Genomic DNA, 26,143 nt, shown 5'->3' with positions numbered 1-26,143 from the left:
CCACAAGCTACAACTGCCAGTATTACACAAGTAAATTTACACTATTCTAATCCCTCTGGCTGTGTAATGTATTAAACAATTCATGGTCATAAGTAACTGAATTATAACTTTTCTAATTAAGTAATTATGATCTACTATATAAAATGCAGAGCGTATCCTTAAAGAGATTATTTTGCTTCTGGCAACAAAACGGACACTATTCATCTATAAACAAGGTTATTCTCCCTTCCAGTTCCACACTTGTACCATGAAAAATAATCTCTATATATTCAACATAAGTCTAACAAACTTATTCACAAGCAAAGTCACGAAGCTTGCACTGCAGGTCGTGGAAATCCATTGACTCACCAGGTTAGATACAAAAAGGATATTTATTTTTAGACTGGAATGCCTTCTTTTAACTTCTATTCAAAGGCTGCACACTGTATTTTAAACCTATCATTTAAGCTCCTACCTCCTTGGGAACTGCACAACAGTTAATGACATTAAACCAACAACTAATAATACAAGGGAAAAAAAAGAGTCATTTGAAAAATTTTGCAGGAATTTCCAATTAATGATGCTGGTAATTATTCTTAAACTTGAGAATCTAAAGTATGGATTGATAGTTAGATTAATCATTAGTAGTCCATGAACTAACATGTGATCTTAAAGACTACGAAGGCAAAGATTTTAAACACAAAGATAAAATTTGCTTTCAAATATGTCAATTTTGGCAAGAAATTAAGAAAATAAATGAAAAGCAACCACATTATTTCAGTATATGTTTGGCTCTGAACAAATGAATTAATGTGAATTTGTGGTTTGAGCTATTCAAAATATTTTAAGTTACTGAATATAACATATAGCAATCTGTATATAATATGTGTTAATAAAATGTACAAATGTTTTCCATACTGCAAGTGCACCAACTGTAATCAAATCAACATTATCAAAATGATATTTCTTTCATCCTCCTCTTTAAATGTGCACAGAAAACTTAGAGATTTAATTCCGATAAACATTGTTTTCCATGGAATATCAATTACTACAAAATATATGTGTTCATCTTACTTACTAAAAAATGTTTCGAAATGAAAAATGAAAACTTGTAAGACTAATTAGTGTATTTCCATACATACAGGTGCTTTGAGGATATATGCAACGGTTGAAATGGCTCCACAGACATAGACACACTGTCCTCTGTTTCATTCTCTTCTCTATTTCTCTCTTTATGAAGGAATAGTACATCAAAAAGATAGACCAGTATCAAAGTATTATATTTCACGATGGCAACATGTTACAATTACACAAAAATTTACAAACTGTTTAATGGGTTAGCGGGTTTTAGTAACCTCTTAGTTACCCTTTAGTAACCCCAATATCCCATCCTTTCAAATGGTAAGAGCTTCATTCACAGGCAGTTTGTGGTTGCAACAATACCGTGATTTCAAATTGGGTCCATCTTTTTGAAACACCCTGTATATGGCAAGGTGAATATATTATACAGTCACTGTAACTAAATTCTAAGCAAAATACCCAGACAAGGTTCATGTTTTTTAAGAATCTCACTGCAATACAAAAAAATTCTTATGTTTTGCATAGTTTTCCTTAAACTGCAGCAGCAGAGGGTTTTATATTTCTTTTACTTTCTTCTTTTTTTCCATATGTAAAAACTAAAATACTAAGTGATTACAACTGGTGTTTCTGCAGGGAAATCAAGCATACAGTATTTTGTCCTTAGTATTACAATACTGTGTAACATAGGAAAAATGAATTTTCATATATAAATTACGAAAGTCTGATCCAAACTTGGGATCACATCTCACATAGCTGACACTGACCTTTGAAGTTAATGATCTCAAATTTCATAGAAGCACTTGATTTTTTTCCCTGTGTGTATAAGTCCTCCATTTGATTTATTCAATCACTTAAAAGTGTGCCCACAAAAAAAAACCCCAAGCAGTTACACAAAAAAGGAATTGCTATAACTTATATTCTACAATTTGCATGAAAATCAGGAAAATTAACAAACAAACAAACTCTCAATTTCCTTCTAAATCTGAAAAGTACTTTTCCAAAAGGTAATGAAGTTCAAAACATGTTGGACCATGTCTTTTTTCAGACAGCTTTGGTTCACAAATGTGTCTGGCTTATTGGCTATTGATTATTCTAATGGACTTCTTACAAAGATAAATCTTATCTGCTTCGTTAAGATTTTACTTTAAATGATTTTGTTAGCTCTCCAATATCTTAGAAGGAAAGCAACTGCGGACGGCAGTTTCCAGGCTTTTAGAAATACCCCTTGTTCACCTAACTAATAAAGACCAGAAGGAATCATAATTTAATTATTCAGCTTTGGCACAAGTCTTGTGCATGTCGTGCACTCAATCCCTGCAATAAAGCAAAGCTCCATGACTACACCTTATTTTGGAAGCAGTTCAGTAGCATGAGACAAGCCAGCAGCTGGAAAATGTCATTCATTTTATGATTTAACATAAAACGAAGGAGACTTTTCTGGTTAATCACTACAAGCAAAAGGACCATATAAAAATAATTAAAACGTAATTACATTTCTTCCTAATTATTTGACATATTACATTGGTATGCTAGAATTTATGTAGAAAAGCAGTAAGGTTTAAGAGCTATATCAACATCTTTATATTATGTTTCTCATTCTCTATTTTAACCATTGCACTGGGTGAAAAGTTATTTGTGTGTTCTTCCATGGATCACAACAGGGGTTTTCTCTCACCATTTATGTGATGCTTATGCCACAAACTGCAAAGAAATATAGAGACACCCAGACTTATGAATAAACTGGTTCAGATAAATCGGCAGAGTGAAATGCTTGGATGAGCATTTGCACTGTCACAAGCACAAGCTGCTTCATTTCAGGGAATCTCATACATCTCTTGACAGCAAACTGTGCAGTTTAAAAATACTTCATATTCTTTTATTATTTTTTTTTTTAATAGTAAAAGGATGTGATTTCTTATCACCACCCAGTCCTGTCACTTTCTAGAGGTAGCAGAGGGGTTCTTTCTTGGTTTTGCTTTTTTCCCTAGATACTATGAAACACAAGTGAAAACTGCCAATGCAAATGTTATTTGAAAATGAGGAACAAACAAAAATAAAGGAAACCAGGTACTGGCTACATCCTCCTGTGCTTTTGTGAAACGTGTTCCAATTGTTGAAAGCAGGCACACTCCCTGGTTTCATGCCTTGAAAATATTTTCTTCTAAGCTGCACCACTTCACATTATTTCAGAAACTTTGAACAGGAAAATACACAAATGCACACACACAGATTATGGCTGAGAGCCTCCTAGGTATCACTAGCAGAAGTCACCAAACCAGGTGTAGCTTGAACACTATGCCACTTGGTCCAACAGCCAGGTCCCTAGATTTATTCTATTCAGCAGTGTAGGTTTATAGAAGTAAGCTTTAGAAATATAACTGAGTTCTAATTTTGAACTTAGTTCTTAGAGAATACCTCAGAGAGGTATGAAATATGCACTAACAAAAAGCGTTAAAAAGAGGAAAACATACAGATTTGAGATTTCTTCTGTACCGAAGGGTTGTTTCAGCTGCCAAAGCCTTGCACAGTTGTCCGGCTGGCACTGCTGGCCCTTTGCTTTTTGCTACCTACCCATCCTTGGCAAGGGCTAGAAAGTGCTGAATTAGCCAAGGCTTTAAGCAGGTTCCAGGCTCTACTCTAAAACTATCTGTGATTCTCATCTGCATTATCCACCAGTTTTCCTTTTTACCATTTATACCTTTAAAAAGCAATTCTCCACCTCAAGTGCATTCTCTCAAAACATGACTTAAATTAGCTGAAAGCCTTTATGCAGCAATGTTAGTATCAGCAAATCTTTACAGATATGTTTCATAAATGTCTGACCCAAAAAAGACTCTATTGACGATTACTGCTCTGTAGTTCTCATATCGATGCCGTTCCAGGGCTTACTATGTTTTCCTCAATACCAAACATTATGAACGGTATCCAGACCAAGGAAAGATTTAAGGTAGAATTGCATTGGGAAAAAGAGAGACACCAAAAGAGAGAATGGAAGTGTTTAGAATTAAATCTCTGATGTCCTGTGCTTCCCTATAATAAGGGAAAGAATCTCCTTCCAAGTCAGGTGCCAGCAGAAGAAATGGAAAGAGACATAACTTGTGATTAACACATGTATTGATAATATTTTCAAAATAATTCAGTCTTAGTCTAATATGTGTATTTTTCTACTGGTATCCCTCACCAAAAGAAAACAAACAAACAAACCAAACAAACCTTTGCTGTAGTAACACAACTCTAGCACAAAATATCTGCATATACTAGCAAGATAAAACTATGTTCTATCTGAAAGGTGGAGAAGTGCTATGGCAAGACTTCATACTTCCTCAGTGCATATTTTGAAATACTTCAACTCCTATACCCGTGGCAAATTGGATGAAGTTAAACTCGTCTATATGGAGAACATTCAATCTATTAGAAAACTTTTTTTTTTTAAGTCTTCTTTCACTTTTTAAATAGGAAAAAAAACCACACAAAGCATAGAAAGTTTTATCAGGAGAAAACACCAGAATTTTCTGCAGACACAGAAACATATCAATAGAAGCAAGCTCCTTAGTTTTACTGTTCCCATGTGTAACTCTTAAGAAATGCAAAAGTGAAGTTCTTCTCTTGAGAAGTTGTAATGCCCACAGGACTAAGAAGAGAATCCTGCCTGAATTATTCATCAGGGATTATTCATCCATTTTTAAAATGAAAGATCTGTTCTGGATTAGCATAGTCATATTTATGCTTTTTCTTCATATTTTCAAGACAGTTACAAATACATAGTGTTTCACTGAAGTATAATTTGAGACCACTAAGGTAGGTTAATACTCCTTTTTCCACAAAGATTGGCACAATCTCTAAATTCGATGTAAAAAAGGGGTCAGCATGAGTGTAACGGGCAATAGAGAGAATGAGTTCGCCTAGGACATGATAGAAACAGAGGAGATGTATTAGATCCCAGTTATACAGGATAGAATGAATGAAGGACAAAGATACTATTAGTTTTGAACTGAAAATATGTGGTAAAGAAGCTTACAGACACAACAAACAGCATCCTTAAAGTCCATTTCTAATTGATTTTACTGATTCACCAAGGGTAGGAAAGCAATGTTAAGAATTACTTAACAGAGATTGAATTTGAAGGTGAAATGGAAAATAAAAAAAAAAAAATAAAAAAATAATTAGCTTCATCTGTATTTCTAATTCAATGAACTCTTAGAAAATATGCACAGCTGCAGTCTACAAAAAGCTTTTCTTAAGATATCATGCTTTTCTTTTGTAAGTTAAAGTACATACAGGCTGTTAATAAATTCAGTACAATAGTACATCTTGCCTTTAATAAGGTGTTTGTTCAGAAAGCACATGAAAGAATCATTCAAAATGAAGGTGATAATAATGCATTTGTATGGTGTCTTTATAATGAGAATTTACACCTTTCTTTTTTCCTTTCCCAGCTCTTTCCCTCCACCTCTTTTTCAGAAGCTGCACATTTTTTCTGGTCAATAAGTGAAAAGAGGATTAGATGTCTTTTAACATATTTGATTTTTCAGAAAAAAAAATGAATGCTTGAAAGATTGAACAATGATTGAAGCTGTTTCTTTACTTCACTCTAAAAGCTTTTTTGGCAAGTTCCCTATCAGTGAAGCACTTTGCTGTCCAGATGAGATTCTTGTAATGATTTATACTCAATATAAGCATATTAAGAGATGACAAAACCAAAATCTAATGGCCAAAAGACAGCAGAAAAGCTATCTCCACTATAGTTACACATTTAAGGTCCTTGCTTACATGTAATCTTCATTCCAATTGTAAAGCTACTTTTTGACATCTTGATCAACTTCTTAATTGGCTTAAAGTGTGAAAAGATATATAAATCAAGGATTACAAATGTGATTACAACTGTGTTCAAATTATTAATCACACTATTCTTATATAGGAACACATTAGATCTTAAAAAATGGAACAAAAGCATGGAAGAGTTCACCTATGGCAACTCAAATTTTAGAGGACATCTATGATTTCTATAGGTATAAAACTCCAGGCAAGCTACCAAGAGGTGTTACCCTTTAAAAGTTTTCTAATGACCTTGAAGGGTTTTTTTGCCCTTAAGACTAATTCTTATACCTAACTAGCCTGTCCTATATATTTGTAAGCCACAAGGCATCACGGAGACTTGGTGAAAATAAGATCCTGTTGGCAGTAGGGAATGACAGACAAATTCTGGTGAAGCCAATGTCACACGTCTCCATGCAGACTTCAGCAGGGACGTGTTCTTCTCAGTGAGTGTGACAGAACACTGGAACAGGCTGCCCAGGAAGGTTGTGGAGTCTCCTACTCTGGAGGCATTCAAGACCTGTCTAGACACATTCCTGTGTAACCTCATCTGGGTGTTCCTGCTCCGGCAGGTAGATAGGACTGGATGATCTTTCGAGGTCCCTTCCAATCCCTAACATTCTGTGATTCTGTGATTCACTGTGAGATTCTACATTCAAGATGAATCTGTTCTGACTCCATACAGAGGTATCAGGAAAGCAGGGTGAGGGTGTTTCCAATGCTGTATCTCTCACATGCTTTTGAAAAAGCACGACCAAAAAACTTACCAAAAAATACCTGTTACTGAAATGCTCACCCTACACTTTTCTAAAATGAAAAGGTGTAAGTGATTTGATAAGCAGAGCCACCCCTAAAACCATTGAATTTCAGTAAATATTATTCATTCTTATTTCCTCTGCAACTCCCCTTCCCAGCACTGCCAGTGCGCACACTGAGCTCTGTCCCTGGAGTAGAAAGATGTCAAAGGACAAAGAATCACTGACTGAAAAAAGGTGATTTCACTCCTTTCAGTGAGATATGGTACATTTGATTTAAATTATACACAAATGAAAACTATATGTCACTGAAGGCGGCACACAGCTCTTCAGAGAATAAAATATTATCCTCCATAAAACCTTGACCATCTGCCTGTCAATTTAAATCAAACATTCAGCACTTTTTTTTTTTTCCAAATCACATTCGCTTTAGAAGTGTGAGGCCTTATTCAAAGTGTCAAAAATCAATAGAAGATTTATGTTACTGGGTTTTGGATCAGAGCGTTGTGTGAAGATACACACAGCTTTGACACTCTGCCCATGGTTAGTGTGGTTAAACTCTCACAAAATTCTGAAGGATATATGACTTTACTGGGAAAGGATCCCACACCTACTGTGTGTCTGTGGGGACCAGTTCCCTGTACCCCAGGTCTGGAGACTAATCTGAACAGTATCATTTCCACAGATGCTCTTTACATCCAAGAGGACTATCAAGTGCAAGCAATAAGAGAGGTTTTTTCTGTTTCAGAAGACAAATGGTGTTACCTAAGTTGCCTCTGTAGAATGAAGCAGCATTAAAGCTGAAACAAAAGTATTGTTTTGCTCGTTTTCCAGCTGAGACTTCAAGATGCAGTGTTTTAGCATTGTTGTAACATCCACAATAAATTAGAGTCTTGAAAACTAAAATCTTCAGGAGAGGTCAAGCACAGAGCTTCCTACTACTGCTGCTCTGCTCTTGCAAGTCACCTCTCAGATCAACTCTTATGATGAGCGACTTGTTTTATCTCAGTTATTCTTTTTATCTTCCATTTCTTTGCTGAGCAACTTTTCACTACAGTATTAGGCTGCCAATATTTGTACGAGAAAAAAAATCATAATTTTAAAGTAATATTTTTTTCTTTTCAGTGCAGTTAGTACATAAACACCAGCCTACACATTATCATCACAGCAAATGCTATCTCGGAAATACCAGGACTGATGAATCATCATTTACACAGAAGAATATAAAATGACAGTATTGGTTAAAAGATAAGGTACATTGAAAGGATATTTCATGTGGCATTTTAATGTGATAATTCATTCCTAGAGCCTGAGTTTCAGTCTTCATACAAATAAGTGGATGCTAATAGGCCATCTATAAAGACTTGCCTTGTTAAAATATGAATGAGATATCCCTTATGTTTATACATGTGTAAGTACAATTAATATTGCAACCCAACTGGAAACAAAATTGCTTTAGTTAACCAACCATTGCAAGGCAATCAAATGTGGTATCAGATGTAATTGTAGAAGATTCATTTGGGGAATAACAGCAATTATTCCATACAGAATTTTTCCCTCCTTCTTTCAACGCACGTACAATTTTTTTCACGCATCTCTAAGCCAGAAAATTAATTGGACCATCACAAGTGTCAAAACCACTCCCTTTTCATTCTGCAGCACACAAGAAAATTCGGACTGACAAGGCTGTTTCATTTAGAAATATTGGTTTGTACCTCTGATTTGTAACTGCATTAATCTAAAAAACATTTAAGAAGGTTTTATTTCTCCAGCTATATGTGCAGCTAGGGAATTGGGCAACATTGATGGAGCAGGAAGCAGAGAACAGCATTTCTTTATTTTCCTGAAGCTAAGTACTCAGGATTCACCTTCATAAACTTCAAAAATGTTCTCTAAAGACTTAATAGTTTTATAACAGGCAAGCATTATTTTAGGGTTCTAAATGTGAACTGCAGTTCAGATATTTTAATTGTCTTTGAGCTTAATCAGAAAACAACATGTTGCAATCCAATATTAATGATTTTTTTCCTTTTTTACATAGAAGATATTCAATATTCTTAATTATTAGCAATTAATATTCCTTTGAATAATTTTGCACTTCTTAGTAAATTAATTAGTAATTGCCAAAATTATTTTGATATTTAATTGTCAATGTAAAATGCCAAAATCCATTATGATCTCTATTTCGGTCACCTAAAGACTAATAGTAAATATGCAAGATACATGCCCTTAACTAATTTTAAACTTTTATTTTTGCTTTTGAGACACTCAACATATATCTGGAAAGTGTTCATTTCTTAATTAAAAAAAAAAAAATATATATATATAGCACCCAGTGTCAATCTATGTCTTTGGAAAGCTATGCAGGGTGACAGCATGACAGGAGTATGAAAATACTTTGGCTAACAAAAGATATTTGCTGTTCAAGAAGTTGCTGGGTCACTGCTTTCCTGGCTCAAATTCACATCAGTCTGAAATTTCTATGCTCATGGCAATTTTTTGTTTTGATGAATATGAACCAACTATTTCAGATAAAATTAAAACACGATTTTAAAATTGAAATCATTCATAGCATCATGGAATCATTTAGGTTGGAAAGGATCTTTAGGATCATAGAGTCCAACCATTAACTCAACACTGTCAAATCCACCAGTCCAGGGATGGTGACTCCACCACTTCCCTGGGCAGCCTGTTCCAATGTCTGACAACCCTTTCCGTGAATAAATTTTTCCTAATATCCAAATAAACCTCCCCTGGCTCAACTTGAGGCCATTTCCTCTTGTCCTATCACTTGCTACTTGAGAAAAGAGACCAACCCCTTCCATGCTACAACCTCCTTTCAGGTAGTTGCAGACACAGAGAACATCCTCCTGTTCTCCAGGCTGAACAGCCCCAGTTCCCTCAGCTGTTCCTCATCAGATTTGTGCTCCAGGCCCCTCAGCAGCTGTGTTGCCCTTCTCTGAACTCTCTCCAGCACCTCAATGTCTTTCCTGTAGTGAGGGGCCCAAAACTGAACACAGGATTTGAGGTGCAGCCTCACCAGTGCTGAGTATAGTGGCACAATCGCTTCCCTAGTCCTGCTGGCCACACTATTCCTGATACAAGCCAGGATGCTGTTGGCCTTTTTGGCCACCTGGACACACTGCTGGCTCATGTTCAGCTGCTGTCAATCAACATCACCAGAACCTTTTCCCCCAAACAGTTTTCCAGCCGCTCTTCCTCGAGCCTGTAGCGCTACCTGGGATTGTTGTGAACCAAGTACAGGACCCGGCACTTGGTCTTGTTGAATGTCATACAATTGGCCTCAGCCTCTTGATCCAGCTGTTACAGATCCATGTCTATGGCCATCCTACCCTCCAGCAGATCAACACTGCTGCCCAACTTGGTATCTGCAAACTTACTGGGGGTGCCCTCAATCCTCTCATCCAGATCATTGATAAATATATTAAAAATAACTGTCCCCAGCACTGAGCCCGAGGGAGCTCCACTCATGGCCAGCTGGATTTTACTCCATTCACCACCACTTTTTTGGGTCTCTGGCCATCCATCCAGCTCATTTTCCATCACAGACTACACCCATCCAGGCCCTGAGCTGCCAGCTTCTTCAGGAGAATGTTGTGGGAAACAGTGTCAAAGGCTTTACTGAAGTCTCAGTACACAACATCTACAGACTTTTCCTCATCCACTAGGTGAGTCACCTTGTCATAGAAGGAGATCAAGTTGGTCAAGCAGGACCTGCCTTTCATAAACTCATGGTAACTGGTCCTGATCACCTGGTTCTACTTTAATTCAACCACAATTAGTAAGAAAAAGGGGTTTTAGTAGTAGTTGCAGATATGTGTTTCCATTCATGGTTTAGTACCAAGTTTCTTTCTAAAAGGTATGCAAATTCACTCCTTAAGACAATTCTGACAGTCTTTACATGAAATTATTAACTGAAATAACAAAAATTAGACTGTAAGACCAAATCTGCATCTTCAAAGATTTTTCCTTGTAACACCTAATTTCAAAAGACCACATCTGAGGATACTGAATTTTTATTATAATGTGAGATTAACCTGCAAAACAAAATCTTTAATGCTTATATGCTTCTTTTGCTGCAAACTGTGCAATAAACATTAATCTTTTGAATAAGGTTTTAGAACAGGCCCTCTGGCAGTCTTCTGATTGACCAATCCCTTGTGGCTCTGTATAGACCCTGGTATCATGGCCAGCATCCATTGCCCTTCCTCTTTTGGATTTGTTGCACCGAAATCAGCCCATCTATACTTCCCCAGAAAGAATGTTTGTGGCATTTTCACCCTAAAACTCTAGAGGCCATTATTCAATCTGGCTGTCAAAGACATTGCTGATTGTGGGCTCATTAGAAGCACAAATAGACTGTCCCAAAGAGTTTCTTTCTACAGTGATTTGTGTGCAATGCTAATGGAAGGGCTTTCATCACCCAAAACCAAACCCCAGAAAAGAAATAAACCTCATACAGTACAGTGAAGACCATTCCTAATGCTATCAGAACCCTCATTCCCAGAAAATTTTAAAGTATATCTTGTATTTTCCATCACAGTCATTAGAAGAATAAATCTTCCAGTGAAAATTAAGTTTATCAGAAAGATCTGTGTGCAAACTAATTTGACCAGGCATTTTCTAAGAAGAAGACTAGCAGAGAAGAAAGATTACTTCTGGCAAAAATGAAGCAAATTAAATTATAGGAAGCTTAATACATTTATTTGAAATTTAATTTCATAACCTAATGTCAAGGTTATTATATAGTGTACACTGTTCTCATCCAAATTCAAAACAGTAAAGCACAAGCTCAGTTTGCAGTTACTTTATTATAAATCCAACTGCATTCCTTTTTTTTTTTAAATTTTATTCTTACCATAGTCTTTGTCTGAACCACAACATTAATATAAAATCACATTTCAAAATTACTTTTGAGATCTCTCCTTGGCAATGAATTACAATGAGACCAGAACACTCTCTGGTATGACTGACTTCTACTGCAAGTAAAAGGTAAGAAGAAAAGCAAGAGCTGAGATGATGTTGTTGATGTGATGCCAGTGTGCACAATAAGAAGCAAAATGATGAGAAAGAGCGTTTGACTATATTCACACTGCTCCACACTGAGTTCATCAAACCTGCAGGTTTTGTTTTCCATTCAGAACAGACACAGATTAGTAGAAAAGGTCGCTGTAGCATTCTCATTATTGCGTCCCTATGGAATACACATTTGTGTTTGATCCTGTATTAGAAGCTGTGCCTGTTCCAGAGAGCACACATCGAAAAGCATTCAGGCTGTGTCCAGACCCTCTTTGCGCTCCTAAAAGCCAGTTAGGCTTACCTGAATTATTTGTCCTGACTTTAGGGTTTTTTGTTTGTTTTCGGTACTTGACCATTAAGTGTCTGGGCAACACTGGATCACAAAGGACATTATAGAAAAGCACTGTGCATTTAACTCTGCCCCTGTGATTCTAGTGGATGTGGAAAAACAGTCTCAGTTTATGGCAGCATCACGTCAAGGAACCATCTGCTTTTGTTTCTGAAGGGACAGGTAATGAACGCATAATAGATTACTTTGACACTTAGCAGGGAGCTGTAGCCTAAAATTAGCAGGCTTATAATCATGCAGAACAACATTAATTTTGCTTGATCGGTAATGAAGAATTAATGTTGTACATTGTTGCTTTTTTCAGTAAAGTCTGAAATTACTGAAGAAGATAGTTTAGTGTTGGACCAGGATAGAGTCTCTTCTAATTTTACTAGAATACTGAAGAGACACAATTATTAAAGTACAGAAAAGGATTCTAAAAATGAAATCTATGACTCTCAATATGAGCAGTCACATAGATAACCACAACCTTCTGTATAAAGCTTTTTCCTGCTTTTTTCCACCACATAGCTACAAACAACTTGTAAAACTCTTGTCTGTGATTCTGTGTTTCTGTGCTTGAAGTAGCACACTTTTAACTGACAGTAACCATAGCTCAGATGTCTTCTCCGCAATCGTTGCTCATATGTCAAAACAAACAGATGCCTTGTGTACATCTCAGAGCTACATCCCTTTGTCTCTGAAGCTTCTGAAGTGAAAAGTCCACTTTATTCTCTAGACACCCAGAATGAGACTTTGTTTACTGAATAAGAGAAAATGCCCATTCATATGCAATGAACCCTTCTGTGGTGGATATATAAAAAATGTGTTTGTATGAATACAGTCAACATTTCAAAGAGGAAAAAAATAAGAAGGGTTAAAAGGAGAAAAACTGAAACTTACTCCAAACTCATCCCTCCACTGATGAGATGCTTGGTACTTCTCTGCTTCTTTAGCAAGGCGCTGGAAACAAAGAAAGAGAGGACATACATTTTAGTGTTTACTGATTCATCATATAGCAAAGTCGTTTTTATTTTCTTCAAATACATGTTTTCTCTGTATGATTTTCTATATAGCTATGCTTTTTTGCACTTACGTGAAAATTATGTATATTTGAGTAAAGATGAACAATCTAATTTAAAAAATGCTACTTTCTGTATTATTTCCTTATTTAAGTACTGTAATTATGCATTAGAAAGCTTAACCCTCATTCCAAAGTCATTTAAGAAGTTCTGGTTAAGTTCAAAATCCATCAATATCTTTCTGAAAATACTTTCTCCTTACACACACCACCTTGCCTTATATGTATTAATCTGATCATACAATGACAAGTATTTATTAGAATCTTAAAACACTCTACTATGAACAGTTATTTCTCCATTAAATTATTTAGCTTCAATTATAGGAAGTCTTGACATCCCCTGTGATTATTAGGGAGCCATAAAAACTCAGTAATTTGAACTAGCTTGTAGTCTGGTCCCATGGACTGATTGCACTTTAGCAGATGGAGAGTAACAGGCTTGCTCCTAGAGGGCATATTTCCCATTTAAATTAATTTGAAAGAAATCCAGTTTGCCCACTTAGCCCCCCGGGAAGCAAAGCATGGCACACAGGAATGATCACATTTTGCTCTTTGAAATCAATCTCTTGTGCAGACACATCCATTGCGTTGGTGACGTCCCTCATACAAAATCATAAGTCTTTGAAAAAAAACTGTTTGTACACATTTATAAGAAGCATTTAAAAGTTGCTGAACATGATGTGTTCTCCCATTGAGCTGCACACAGACCGCAGTGCCCGCAGCCCTGCAGGCAAGAGCCCGGCCTGAGAGCAAGAACCTGAAGAAGCAGCTGCCTGATGTGAATGAAGTTCATGTGCACTCAGACATGTCCTAATCATTGAGTGACTTGTTTCAAGGACTAAATCATTTTATAGCCCTATAAATATCTTAGCAAGCATCTCTGGTCCCTTTTTAACAGAAACAGTCTGGATGTATTCACAGATACCCAGGGATGGAAATGCTTTGTTGTGTAACGACATGTGCGCAGGAAGTCTGATGATCCTTTTAATATTCAGACCAATTCCCACACAAAATGAACTGGTAGTCTAAGTCACATTTTCAGTTGAGTCAACTGACAGTTCTCAGTGATAACCAAAAGGAGTATGACCAGAAAGTTCGCGTAAGCTGGAATCGCGGTGATATTGCTGTCAGAATCTCACCTCAACCCCAGTCTGGGATAGCAATTGCTATGGTATCTGATCCCATGAGGGACCTCCTTCTAACAGCTATCAGGATGATAAATTTCACAAAGCAAAACTGAAGACCTTCTCCTTTCTTTTTCATTTGCAATCATCCCATATAGACAAGTAAACCCAACAAACCTGTGTGCTCTGCTGCCAGAAAATCACTGTCCCTTCTCATTTGTTTTATTGTCAATTCAAATGATTATGAGCTATCAGAAAATTATTCGCATCCTACAGACACTGCCAACTGGATGTACCTTCCAGAGTAGCCAAGTACCGCATTTACAAAAGCAAAATTGTAATATAATTTGTTGCATTACACTGGGAAAAAGCAGAGCTCAGCTCTCCCCTGACCCCATTGGACAAAGACCTCAGATACCTGCAGTATTTTCAGTTTTCTTGTAATATACTAGAACAATGTGGTCCTTCTAATTTCTCCACTCAGTATAGCCCGTTCTGCATCTAAATTTGCGTATCCTCTGATGGGTTCAAGCTGATTCCATCATGCTTCACCAGATTGTAGCAAAGTAAGATATGACACATACTACACATCAATAGCTGCGGTTGCTGTTGCCCTCAGATTTCCCTCACAGCCTGCTCAACTCCCTTAAGGTACACAGCAAACTGCAATTGTTTTCCACAAAAGATAGCAGAACCCAAATGCACAAACTGATAGATGGATTATGAAGAGAAATACATAATGAGCATTAACATTACTGGGAATTTTGCATGGAAAGAAATGCAGTCATACTTGAAATTCCTCAAATTCAAGAAAAGTTGGTAGATTCCTCAGCTAATCTGCACTATAAAGCAAAAAAAAAATGTAAAAGCAAATAAAAAGCCATGTTTTCCCTGAAACTGATAATCTTTTCCATCAACAATTCTTATAAATGCTACAAAGATTATTAGTAGTCAGTATAGTCGCTGTTAGCCAAGCCTAGAATAAATCTGTAAGTGGTCACGAGAAGAAGTCATTTGGTCTCTCAAAACAGGGATAAATATTGTATTCTGACCATCTATTAGTGCAACAGAACAATTCTGCAATTCCACAGCTGTGGAAGTTACCTATGCAAAAAATATGCAGGATCATTTCCCAAAAAACCAGTTTATTACAGTACTCTGACTACCCAGCTCATCTCCAGCAGAAACCTTTTAATCAGCATTGATGTGCAGGCTATCACAAGGATACAGGTCATGTAGGGACTTAATTTGCAACAAGTGAGTGTTTCGAAAGATATGGATTGACTAATGGGAAGCCCATGCATGCAAAAAATTCATTCCTTCCCCTGAAATATCTTATATTTTTAGCAAGACAAAGGAAGAGTATTAATTAAATATATATATTAATATATATATTGAAGCTAAGGTGTTCATGGAAGTTTTACATTTCTATGCAAGGACAACCTTGCTGTTACAGCAACTTGGATTCTAATAACGGAGATACCTACCCTTCCACAGAGAGAGCTTTGTCAAGAGCCAGAGTAAGAAGTCAAGGCTCTTGGGTCAAAAATAGCTAGATTGCGAAGTTACCTATGCCCTTTATTGTGACACAAGGAGAGACTAATTTTTCATCTCTCTCAAAGAAATCATGCCTGCTGCCTTTTGAGGTATGCAAATGCTAGGTCTCGCCTTCCCTGTTTTGATGGCAAGGCCTCTGGAGAGTGGCAGCAGAGTGACACAGGAGCCACCTGCCACCTCCCATTTCCCTGCTCATTACAGTCAGGGCTTAATAAGGTAACACCTCCTTTAACACCGTGACCCACTGCGGTTCCCTGCAGGTTTCTCTAGCAAATGCTAGAAATTCAAGTTTCATATTTTTACATGTAAGAAAATAAGCAGAAATGGTTCTAAACCAAAACAATATTACTGCCTGATAGGTTTTAATCATTTCCTACTTTGTGCCTCTGTATGTGTGCTGTGAAGACAAAAGCTGTGAATTGTTTTCAGGACTTGAATGAAGCTCTATTTGACCTAATCTTTTTTAGATAGAGAGGATGAAAAACCTATCACCACTAAAAAGGGGAAAAGAAACAAAACTAACATGTAACAGAAACACTCTGTCATCCTTTGAGATACCTAAAAATCCCTACTTTGTGCAGCCTGCTGGAGAACGAGGATTCTCAAATTACGGCAATGAAACTCAAATTACTCTGAAGTAGTACATAAATTGAGAGATTATGACCAGGAAAAGAGGTCTGCAAAAGTTAACAAAATGCTGTAGCATCTATTCCGACACTTTTGGAGGATGCCCGACAGCTGTGAGATGGTGTTTCAAAGTAAGCAACCAAAAGGGCTGATGCTAGATTTAGCCAGCGTGATTGACACAGTAGCTGATGTCAAATCTAAGGTGCTTGAAAACACTGAGATTAAACAAGTGTTTGTTTAGTAGATGTTCCTAGATGAAACAATATTTTCTACCTCTATTATTATTATTGTTATTATTATTATTATTATTATTATCATTATCATTATTTTAACCTTTTGTGATGAATGACAACTGCTTTCTCCCATGCTATTTTCTAAACATTGTGCAGGGTACATTATTTTCAGAGTACTTATTTTGTCAACAAAAGAAAAATTATCTCTTGAAAGGCAGCCACTGCTGACAAATAACTATTTTTATTCAAACTTTGAAAGAAGTCAAGTTACCTTCCACTAGATTTCCATAAATCTTTCAAAGAGAATGATTACCTTTAAAGCAAAATAGTTATTGGGAAACATAGATAAGATGCAAGTGTTATTTACTGCATCAGCCTATGAACTTTTCTTTTAACATTTAAAGGGATTACAAAAGATTACACAACCACACATTAAAAAAAAATAAGAAAAAAAAATGAAAGAAAAACAAACCAACAACTAAAAACCCAAAGCTCAGCTGCCTGTCAATCTCAAATTTGTCCATTGTCGAAGGTCTTGTTCCCAGATTCCAAGTGCACGTTACTGTCTCTGAAAGGCAGCCTTTGATGTGCCACAGACTGCAAAAAAAGAGACCTGAAGGATCTTTATCTGATCGGTAAAGATCAGCTCCCTAGAAGGTCTATTCATCTTCCAGCCATCACTTTTGTGCACATGTCATATCTTTATCTCCTCCCAGCCAGCACAGAACTCTGGCAGCTAATGGCCCGATTACAATTATACTCAGTACAATGAAATCAGTCTTTTTCTGTACTTCTCACTGTCCTTTAAGTATTTTATCTTCAAAATAATATCTTAATACCCCTTGATATACTAAGCTATCATAAAGTGTGTAAGCTTAGAGTTATTAGACATCAATAGCCTCACAAAGCTTTATAAAATACCAAATCCATGAAATTTTTAGTCTATCTTAAGAAGATAGATACTCAGGGAGAATATAGCAATATCACGCTTAAATAGAAAAATGTAGGAATATACAATGAACTTCAAATCCTGATTTTAAAATAAGATCCAAATATACAGTCCCTATTCTTGCGTGAACAGCGTAAAAGCCACAAACAATATGTGTAACAGCAGTTTCAAACATGATTTTCATGTGTGCATCTGAAATACAAATAGTATTCTTTTGTAGATGATTATGAATTGCACATCACTTACACATGAGAAATATGAGGGAAAAAATTTGTAAGACTGGGATGAGGTGTCTGAAGTGCCAATGGAAATCTGATACTGTTATTTCACTGTAGCTTTATAACCAATTGACAGAATGGCATTTTCACTTCAGTAAACTGTTACGTTCTGTATTAAACCAAATTAGAACTATTTTCTTTTGCCTTGATTTTACTTGCATAGACTGTTTTGGTTTTGTTTTTGTAGAAACTCTTGGTGATGAATTAGTTAAATACCCATGAATTACCCTGTTACCCTATTAGATAAAAGACCCCCCAGTTTGGCCCAAGGGGGTGTGATTTCAACAAGCAACTGGAAGGCCAGTAGACTAAAAGTGATCTTGGGAGTGCTGATAACAGCAAGATCATAACCTTCATATAAATACACAGGGATTTCCTTTTCTTTGTCTTTATTTCCTTATTCCCAGTGGGGCATGGAAGGGATTAATAGGGACTGATTACCTATTTACATGTAACGTTAATGATTATATTTGCCATATGACCTTCCTCCCAAATGGGAATTCATAATAATTATCAGCACAAAAGCTGATTCAGATTTGGTGAAGCTGTGGCACTTAAGTTTTGGTAAGACGGTCACAATCTTAAAACAATATCTTAGATTGAACCAAACACATGCTAACACTGTAGCACATAAGTTTCCATGATAACTCATATTTCCCTACCTCAAACAAGAACTGTTACCATATACATTGCTGTATTTCATTATGTAAATACCATTATCTTCAGTAAAATTGTAACCACAATTTTGATACTTACAGAGGGTTTTTAAGACTCTTTTTATGGCAACCAACAGCAGGTTTTTGTTTCATGTTGATCTGCTGTGTGGTTTTATTTCATGTATTTACATTGCAGAGTCCCAGCCTCCCTCCCACTCCAGCATCTGCTGTGCCACATGATGGCAACGTGATCTGTGCTTTGTTAATGAGGGTATCTGAAGCATATAAGGTCACAGACAAAGAGTATAATAGGTCTCCTATATTCAACATAGACCTTGTATGATATATTCCCCAGCTACTATCTGGATTCAGTTTCACTTTTGTCATTTGAGGCAGCAGATGAGTCATATTCACAAGGAAAAAGGGTTTGTTAGAGGTCTGCTGACATTGTGAGCCTTACCAAAACAGTCTTCGTATAAATTACTTGTCCAAATTTATACGTAATCTAATACAATCAGCAATTAGTATATTTTTTTTAAAGCTGATGTTATTACACTTTGGAACACAATTCAAAATAATGCCTCCAACTTTCTCTTCCACTACTAACCATTACCAACAACCTAAATTGCTAGATTTTTTTTCCAATTCCACTCAAATTTAATTAAACAATAAACAGAATTACATGTTTTGTGGGCTCGTCTAATACATTTCAAGCCATTTCTGTTTTATTCACATGAACAGCAATTCTATTTCAGACCTTCCTAATCAGTTTCTCTAATAAGATGACCTCATATCCAACACAAAGCTGTCATGTTGGCTAAAAAGAGTCTAATGGAAAAAATGTATTATCACCTTCCATGTATTTAGAAGACATGGCTTTAAAGGATTTCTGTATCTATTAGCAACTGTAATGTAAATAATTATGATTCAAGACAATATTCCTATTGTTTAATTAGATGAGTGAAGGAAGAATCAAGATGATGCACCACAGAGTAATGTTACCCTTGGAGTGGATTTTCAATCCCAAAAAGAAAACTTATAATAAATGAAACCACTGGTCTAAATAATGTCAGAAATCAATAGGAAGTGAAACCTGACCTGACCTGCAATTACAATAATGCAGGTGAAGTTAGTGCTTTCTAACATTGATAATCATCTTGGTTTTAATAGGAAAAACTAAAATAGACCACAAATAAATATATCACACATGTGGCTTTTGACATCTAAAATGTCATGTGCAACCACCTGTCTCTGAAAAGTCTGTCCTATAAGAAAAGGCAAAAAGGGTAAAACTGAAAGATCATTTGGCACAGTAACACTTCACTACATAAAAGCAGATCTTCTCTAAAACATGACTTAAAAATATCTCCTCTCCTCTCCTCTCCTCTTCCTCTTCCTCTTCCTCTTCCTCTCCTCTTCCTCTCCTCCTCCTTTCCTCTTCCTCTCCTCTGCTCTCCTCTCTTCTCCTCCCCTCCCCTCCCGTCCCCTCTCCCTCTTATTCTGTGGATTTAAGAACTCAATTAATCATAATACATGTCAAATACTTGTCCAAACTTCTGGAAAAGCCATACAGCTGGGTACACACACTAGTACGAGTACGAGTATGGATGTTCCAAAGGGGGATGTTGCCAAGTACCAGTTGGTAACTAGAAACTTATTGGTTGCCACCTCAGCTTAGTCTCTAATATTCATAGTCCTAACTGGTGAGAACATTGATACTAGAGGAATGAGCAGTCAAGGGGATAAATGAAGTGTAGGTGCAAAAACATTGCTGAAGGGCACATTTCTGTGTACCAGAGAGCAGGCCAACTCACATACAGCCACAAGGAAGAACAGAGGGAGCACAAAATTCACTTCCATGATTGCAGCACTGAGTCCAGTCCATGAGGGATGAGATAAGATTTGTATGAAATTTTGTGCAAATTTAATATGCTGCAGAATGAGTGTACAAAATAATTCTGTTCAACTATTAATAAACAGCAGCAAGGAATGTAGGAAATTCTCATCAGAAGGTAGAGAACCAGCACCTTCTTAAATTCTACATTTTCTGCATTTATGGGGAGAGGGAGGAGGAAGCAGGTTCAGTCCTCAAGGCTGAGTATATTTGTAGGATGCTCAATCAGGCGATTTGAGAAGCTGGGCAATATTATGACAGCTGGATACTGTCAAAAATGTTTCAGTGGACAAGAGGGTAAGATAGAATTGTAGATAAGGGCATGAAGAAAAACGATCAGAAAAGAGTAAAAAATAGTCTGTCAAATGCATCTTGACATCTAACAGTGAAATTTTGCTAGAGTGCAGGATAGAATCAGCAAAAGACCACTTCTTTTAGCATATAATTTATCCTGCACATTTGCAGAGGTTTCAAACCCTTAGAGCTTATTACATTTTCACTCTAATAATTCATATGCCTTAAATGCAACTCACATTAGTGTTATATTTTTAAACAAGCTCAAAGTGAAGGACACACGCTGAAACCATTAGACTGAAATTGCCAAGTGCTCCGACAAATCACAAATTGCATAACAGCACCAGCTCCAGTTCAGCGCCTGCCTTAGGAAACTCTTTCAAGCTTCACAGCTGAGCTGGTAACTTCACAGGTGTGATTAAAAGATGACACGTATATTGAGCAGGTATGCCTTGTTAACCTGTTTTTTCAGCCATAGTGTATGTTTAGTTTTTAACAACCCATGGAGAAATCAGCACTACATAAATGTATTTTTGAAATATCAAAATTAATCAGCTCCAAAACAAGAGTTCTAAAATGTCAACAATGTAATTTTCCTCTAACTCAGAAAAAACACCCACCAACAACCCAAACCAACCAAATTTGGATGCAGTTCAGCTTGCTTCATAGCTCCCTTAATATCTCCTCATTAAGTATCCAGTAAAAACAAACAAACAGAACACCCTTAGCTGCTCAAAATTTATATACATTACCAGTTCCATTAAAATCTGACTAGGATCTAAATGGGAACAGACACAACTGAAATGCAAATGGAGCTGCCTCATTTTAAAGGAAAAGTATGAAAAGGAACAAATCAGGTCAACACCTCCTTATTAAGGACAGGGAGAAGCAAACATTAGTATAGGCTTGCAACACTTATGCAAGAAAAACACTAAAGAAGTCAGTTATCTTTAAACAAATAGGGGGTGTAACAGGAGCTGCATTTTGCCTCATTGTTTAACCAAACTGAACAACACATTTAACAGAATCTTGTTTAAAAGTTTAATAAAAATATATCGAGTTATGTCAATATACATGCGACTTAACTCAATAACAAAATTTGATATATATCACATGTATCAAATATTCAGATTATTGTTTGCAGTATTTATTTTATTTAAAATTATAGCATTCTTCTAGTTAACGCTGTTCACAGAAGTAGGTATGAAACACTACATTTAAAGTGTAGTGAGCACTGGATTTCCTCACACTTTTTGTGCTACAGAAGACATTTAGATGTAATGCTGTTATAATCCCAAAAGAAGATTAGAAATCTGGCAATTTAAAATCTCCCCTGAAGACAGAGTCAGTTGCCTCTTTTGGCCACATCATCAGAAACAAAATTCAGCTCTCTTAGAATTACACAGATATTTATATAAAGAACAGAGTCCAGAATTTCAAGAATAACAAAAGTGACCAGAGCTCATTACCAAATCTTCCTCTGTAGAGCAGGACTAAATAGTTTTATTTCCTTAAGATATATTCATAACCTAAACCAGCACAATGAAGCCCAAAGTAGTTAATGATTTGCAGTAAAATGGAGATAGCACTGAAGACTTCAGTAGTGTTTCCAGAAAAGTGCCTATGAAATATGCAACTTTATTCATAATAAAATTCAGAGCTTGAATGGTAGAATAATAATGTGAACTTAAAAAAATAAATCTGTACCTTCTCCTAGGTTCTCAGATGTATAGAACAAAATCAATCTGAACTTGAATGGTTAAACGTTAAAGCAAAATGAATACAATTTTTAAGTATATATATATATATATATACAAAGAAAACAAACAAACAAAGAAAAAAACACAGCTGAATAACAAATGTGGCTTTAACAAGGCAAGATAAGTGTATTAACAGCTTTGCATGTCAAGGAAAAAAGTGGAGCAGGTGGTAGGCTATAGCTGCTGAATAATCAACTTGATCTCATCAACAGTCAGGGGGTGAGAGCCAAGGAAACGTGTTACTGTTGGCAACAGCAGAAACAAATGATACGTTAATACCACACGCTATTTTCAGGCAACATTTGCCTAATGGAAGTAATTCTAGTCAAAAGAAAGAAGTGTTTAACTGTGAGTCCTGGAGAAAACTGAGTGCAAAGGAAAATGACCTTCTACTGGCAAATCATGAAAACGTTTTTTATCTTTCCAGAGATAATGTGTCAATCGCGACAGACATGCTAGAAACACCACCAAGCCTCAAGTGCTCCTACACCTGGTTTGCGCTGCGGTAACAGGACTCCCAAAGCCCCTTTAGTTCTTTCTTATTTTGTAGGGTGAAACAATATACTGCTTCTAAACTTTTCCTAATGTCTTTCAAAAGAGGTGTTGCAATCCTAATCTTCTCTTACAGATACAAGTTTTAACTTTCAAGTGTAGCCATGCAATGTTTTTAAAAACAATTTGTGTCCTTCATCGCTAATTTGTTTTCTATAAAGGAATACATATGGTCTTACTCTCCAACAGAAAACTTTCTGATTGTAATAAAAAACTGCCTAAAAATTAAAAGCAGACGAAAATCTAGGAGGTGAATTCTGAAAATGGTGTCTTCTACCTTTTCTCAGTCCATTTAGCTTCTGAAGTATCTTCCCATGTCCTTTGCACATGGAAAGCTCCCAGCACTTTTATGTTTGCAAGCAGTTTATACTCAGATACACCTTCATTTCCCTGCGCTCAAATGCAAGTTTTATCCTCATACAGCTGCAGGGTTGTAAAGCTACAGTTGCTCAACTTAAAATGTAATACACTTTTAGCATATAAGTATTAAATGTGTACCCATAGGGATAGCTATTAAAAGATCAATATTACTATATTAAATATTTCAGCAAATGCTTAAATATCTCTCAAGGTCACCAGATTCCCTAAGAATTGGTCCTTTAGGATGAAATCCAGACCCTGCTAAAGTTCTTGTGAGGACTTTTATTGACTTCATTGAGATTGCCCTCCTGCTGCCTCGAGCCCTGTGTGTATGAGATCATGAAATTTATAACCAGAGATATTCTTCTTCCAGATTCAGTGATCACCAATAGCCATGCAAGGGTTTGGCCATTATTTCTCTTCAGCACTTCTTGTCATGTCAATGTCAGATATCAGACAATGAGTCACTTCTTTCTTCTAGACAGCAGAATGCAGTACAGTGCATTTCTGGGCCTTCTTGTGATTATCAAGAAAATCTAACCTGGCTCAGGTATACAATTAATATCTTAAGTAAGGGAGCTGGTTCCCATTTCTGCAATATAAGATCTTAAAAATTGATTTATATGTGAAAAAAAAAAAATATCATTTTGAAACCTACAGTTTAAAAACTAATGCTGCATATTGTCATGGCTACAGATATATTTAATATCCTTTCACAACCAGTGTGAAGCAAAAATTGTTAACAGTATTTAACATATAAAGGCAAGTGAAGCAGAAAAGTGAAAAGATTTTACCTAAGTCACACAAAACACTAATGCCAGGTGCTAGTAACACCTAAGTCCATAAGATTTATCCTCTAGGTAAACCTATTGTATTTTCCTTTCAGTTCTTTTCTCCCTTTTTAATTCTATACATGACCTATATCTATGCTTAAAATATATTTGAATCAGCATTCAGATTATAATTTCATTCCAATTTTTCCAAGAAGAAGAAGAAGAAGAAAAAAGATAATTAAAAAAAAAAGACTTAAGAGACTTTGCACTACCATCACAGGTGACACATTTGAGAACTACTACAAGCGGTTTGGGTTCATCCGTGATGACTTCCACCAAAGGTGTTTAATTAGGATGTCTCACACTTTTCTGTGTATGAAAATCTAATTGCCACCTTCTAGCTCAAAGAACACAATCACGAAGCATTATCCCATCTCCAAATTGCATGTGTGTCTTCCTCATGTCACTTCCACATCTGATGTTACTTCATATTTTTTGAACCATAACAACAAATTTAGCGCCTACAAAAAGAGTGTTTTCTTTCATTGCAGCTAGTGCTACTTACTAAAAGCCATAATCAGAAGCAAATTGTGACTAGAAAAAAGGAAGATGAAAAAGTTAAAACAAAATTATAAAAAAGAGAAACTAGATAGACATGGCAAGAATGTCACAGTACAAGTATATCTTAAAGCAAAATGTGGCAGTACCTTGCCAGACTGAATGTTTGATGCAGGTAACTCAGAATGGTGCAGCTGGCCTGAGCTGCACTTAAAACCTCAGAGATCTGCCCACAGGGAAGAGTTTCTTCCACAGTCCTGTTAAACTGGGAGAGGTGATTTTCAGGAATCAATCTGAGCCTTACATCAACAGACCTGAACTGAAACTCGACGGGGTCTGGCAGCTTATTAAATGTTCATACATTTTTAAAACTTAATAAAATGTTCCTGTAGGATTTCATAAGATTGAGTTGGGGCTATATTCTTAAGGGATTCTGGAAAACAAATAATTTACATACGTGAAAAGGCAGATTCTTCTGGACTCTTTCCTGACATATGAAACATTAAGATTTGAGAAGTCAAACACTCTGTGTTCTCATTTAGGTCATCGGCAGTATTGAAATGTTGAACCTCTACTACCAGAGCTAGAAAGTGACTCTTAATGCTAACAACAGAAACATCTTATTCTCCTCCATGAAACCAACCTCTAGATTTAGATGTGCATACTGCATTAGCATAGAGTGAAAATGCAGTTTCATCTTCATGTTGCACCACACGATGACTTGAGTCATCATAGATTAGCATTCCCATCAATTATAATAAAATGCATTCACTTGCATATAGAACAGAAGCTTCAAGTAAACAAAAAACAACCTTAAATTAAATTACAGCTAAATTTAATCATATATTGAACTCTTCACCTGTCATGTGGTCAGATGGTTTTATCAAACTTAAGTGTAGGGTATAAAGAATTGTGAACTGAGAAAATCACCTACAATGTTCAACATGAAGAATGAGGTGAGAAGTGACAAGAGGGATCCCTTCCACCATGTTACATTATGAGAATATCCTGCTTGGAGATCTGGTTCAGGAAACCAGACAGCCTGACATTCCTTGACAGCTGAACAGTTGCATGGTTCAGTTGTGTTAGGTTAAAGAGGAGATGAAAAATAAAGAAAATTAAATTTATTTAGCAAATTAAAACTGTAAACTGCATTTTCAAGATTGTTATTGTACTATTATTATTAGTCACTTGTCATCACAAGTCTCACAATACCTTTCTGCAAACCCTAGGTCTTTGACTTAGTTATGTTATTCTTATCTGTTTAATTTCATGTATACCACATTTTCATCCTTCACAGAAAACCAAAACAAACCAACCAACCAACCAACACCAACCTAAAAACAAACAACAAATAAACAACAAAACCAAAAACAAACAACAACAACAAAACTAAAACAATGACAAAGAAAAAAACAACAAACAATAACAAACAAAAACCCCACACCCT

At 36.1% G+C, this 26,143-nt stretch overlaps 1 protein-coding gene across 8 annotated transcripts in view; it reads right to left on the bottom strand.

Annotated features, from left to right (window-relative positions):
- Positions 1-26,143, bottom strand: part of CACNA2D1 (calcium voltage-gated channel auxiliary subunit alpha2delta 1) — a gene marked incomplete at its 5' end in the record, with an annotated part of 394,641 nt that overhangs the window by 190,228 nt on the left and 178,270 nt on the right. For all 8 annotated transcript variants that reach the window (XM_080363990.1, XM_080363991.1, XM_080363992.1 and 5 more), the window contains one exon: positions 12,901-12,960. In XM_080363990.1, the coding sequence (XP_080220116.1) occupies positions 12,901-12,960 (60 nt within the window). The remainder of the gene's footprint in view (positions 1-12,900; positions 12,961-26,143) is intronic.

The sequence above is a fragment of the Nesoenas mayeri genome, assembly GCF_963082525.1.
Source record: "Nesoenas mayeri genome assembly, chromosome: 1".
Classification (NCBI taxonomy): Eukaryota; Metazoa; Chordata; class Aves; order Columbiformes; family Columbidae; genus Nesoenas; species Nesoenas mayeri.
This window is presented reverse-complemented; position numbering and strand designations above follow the sequence as displayed.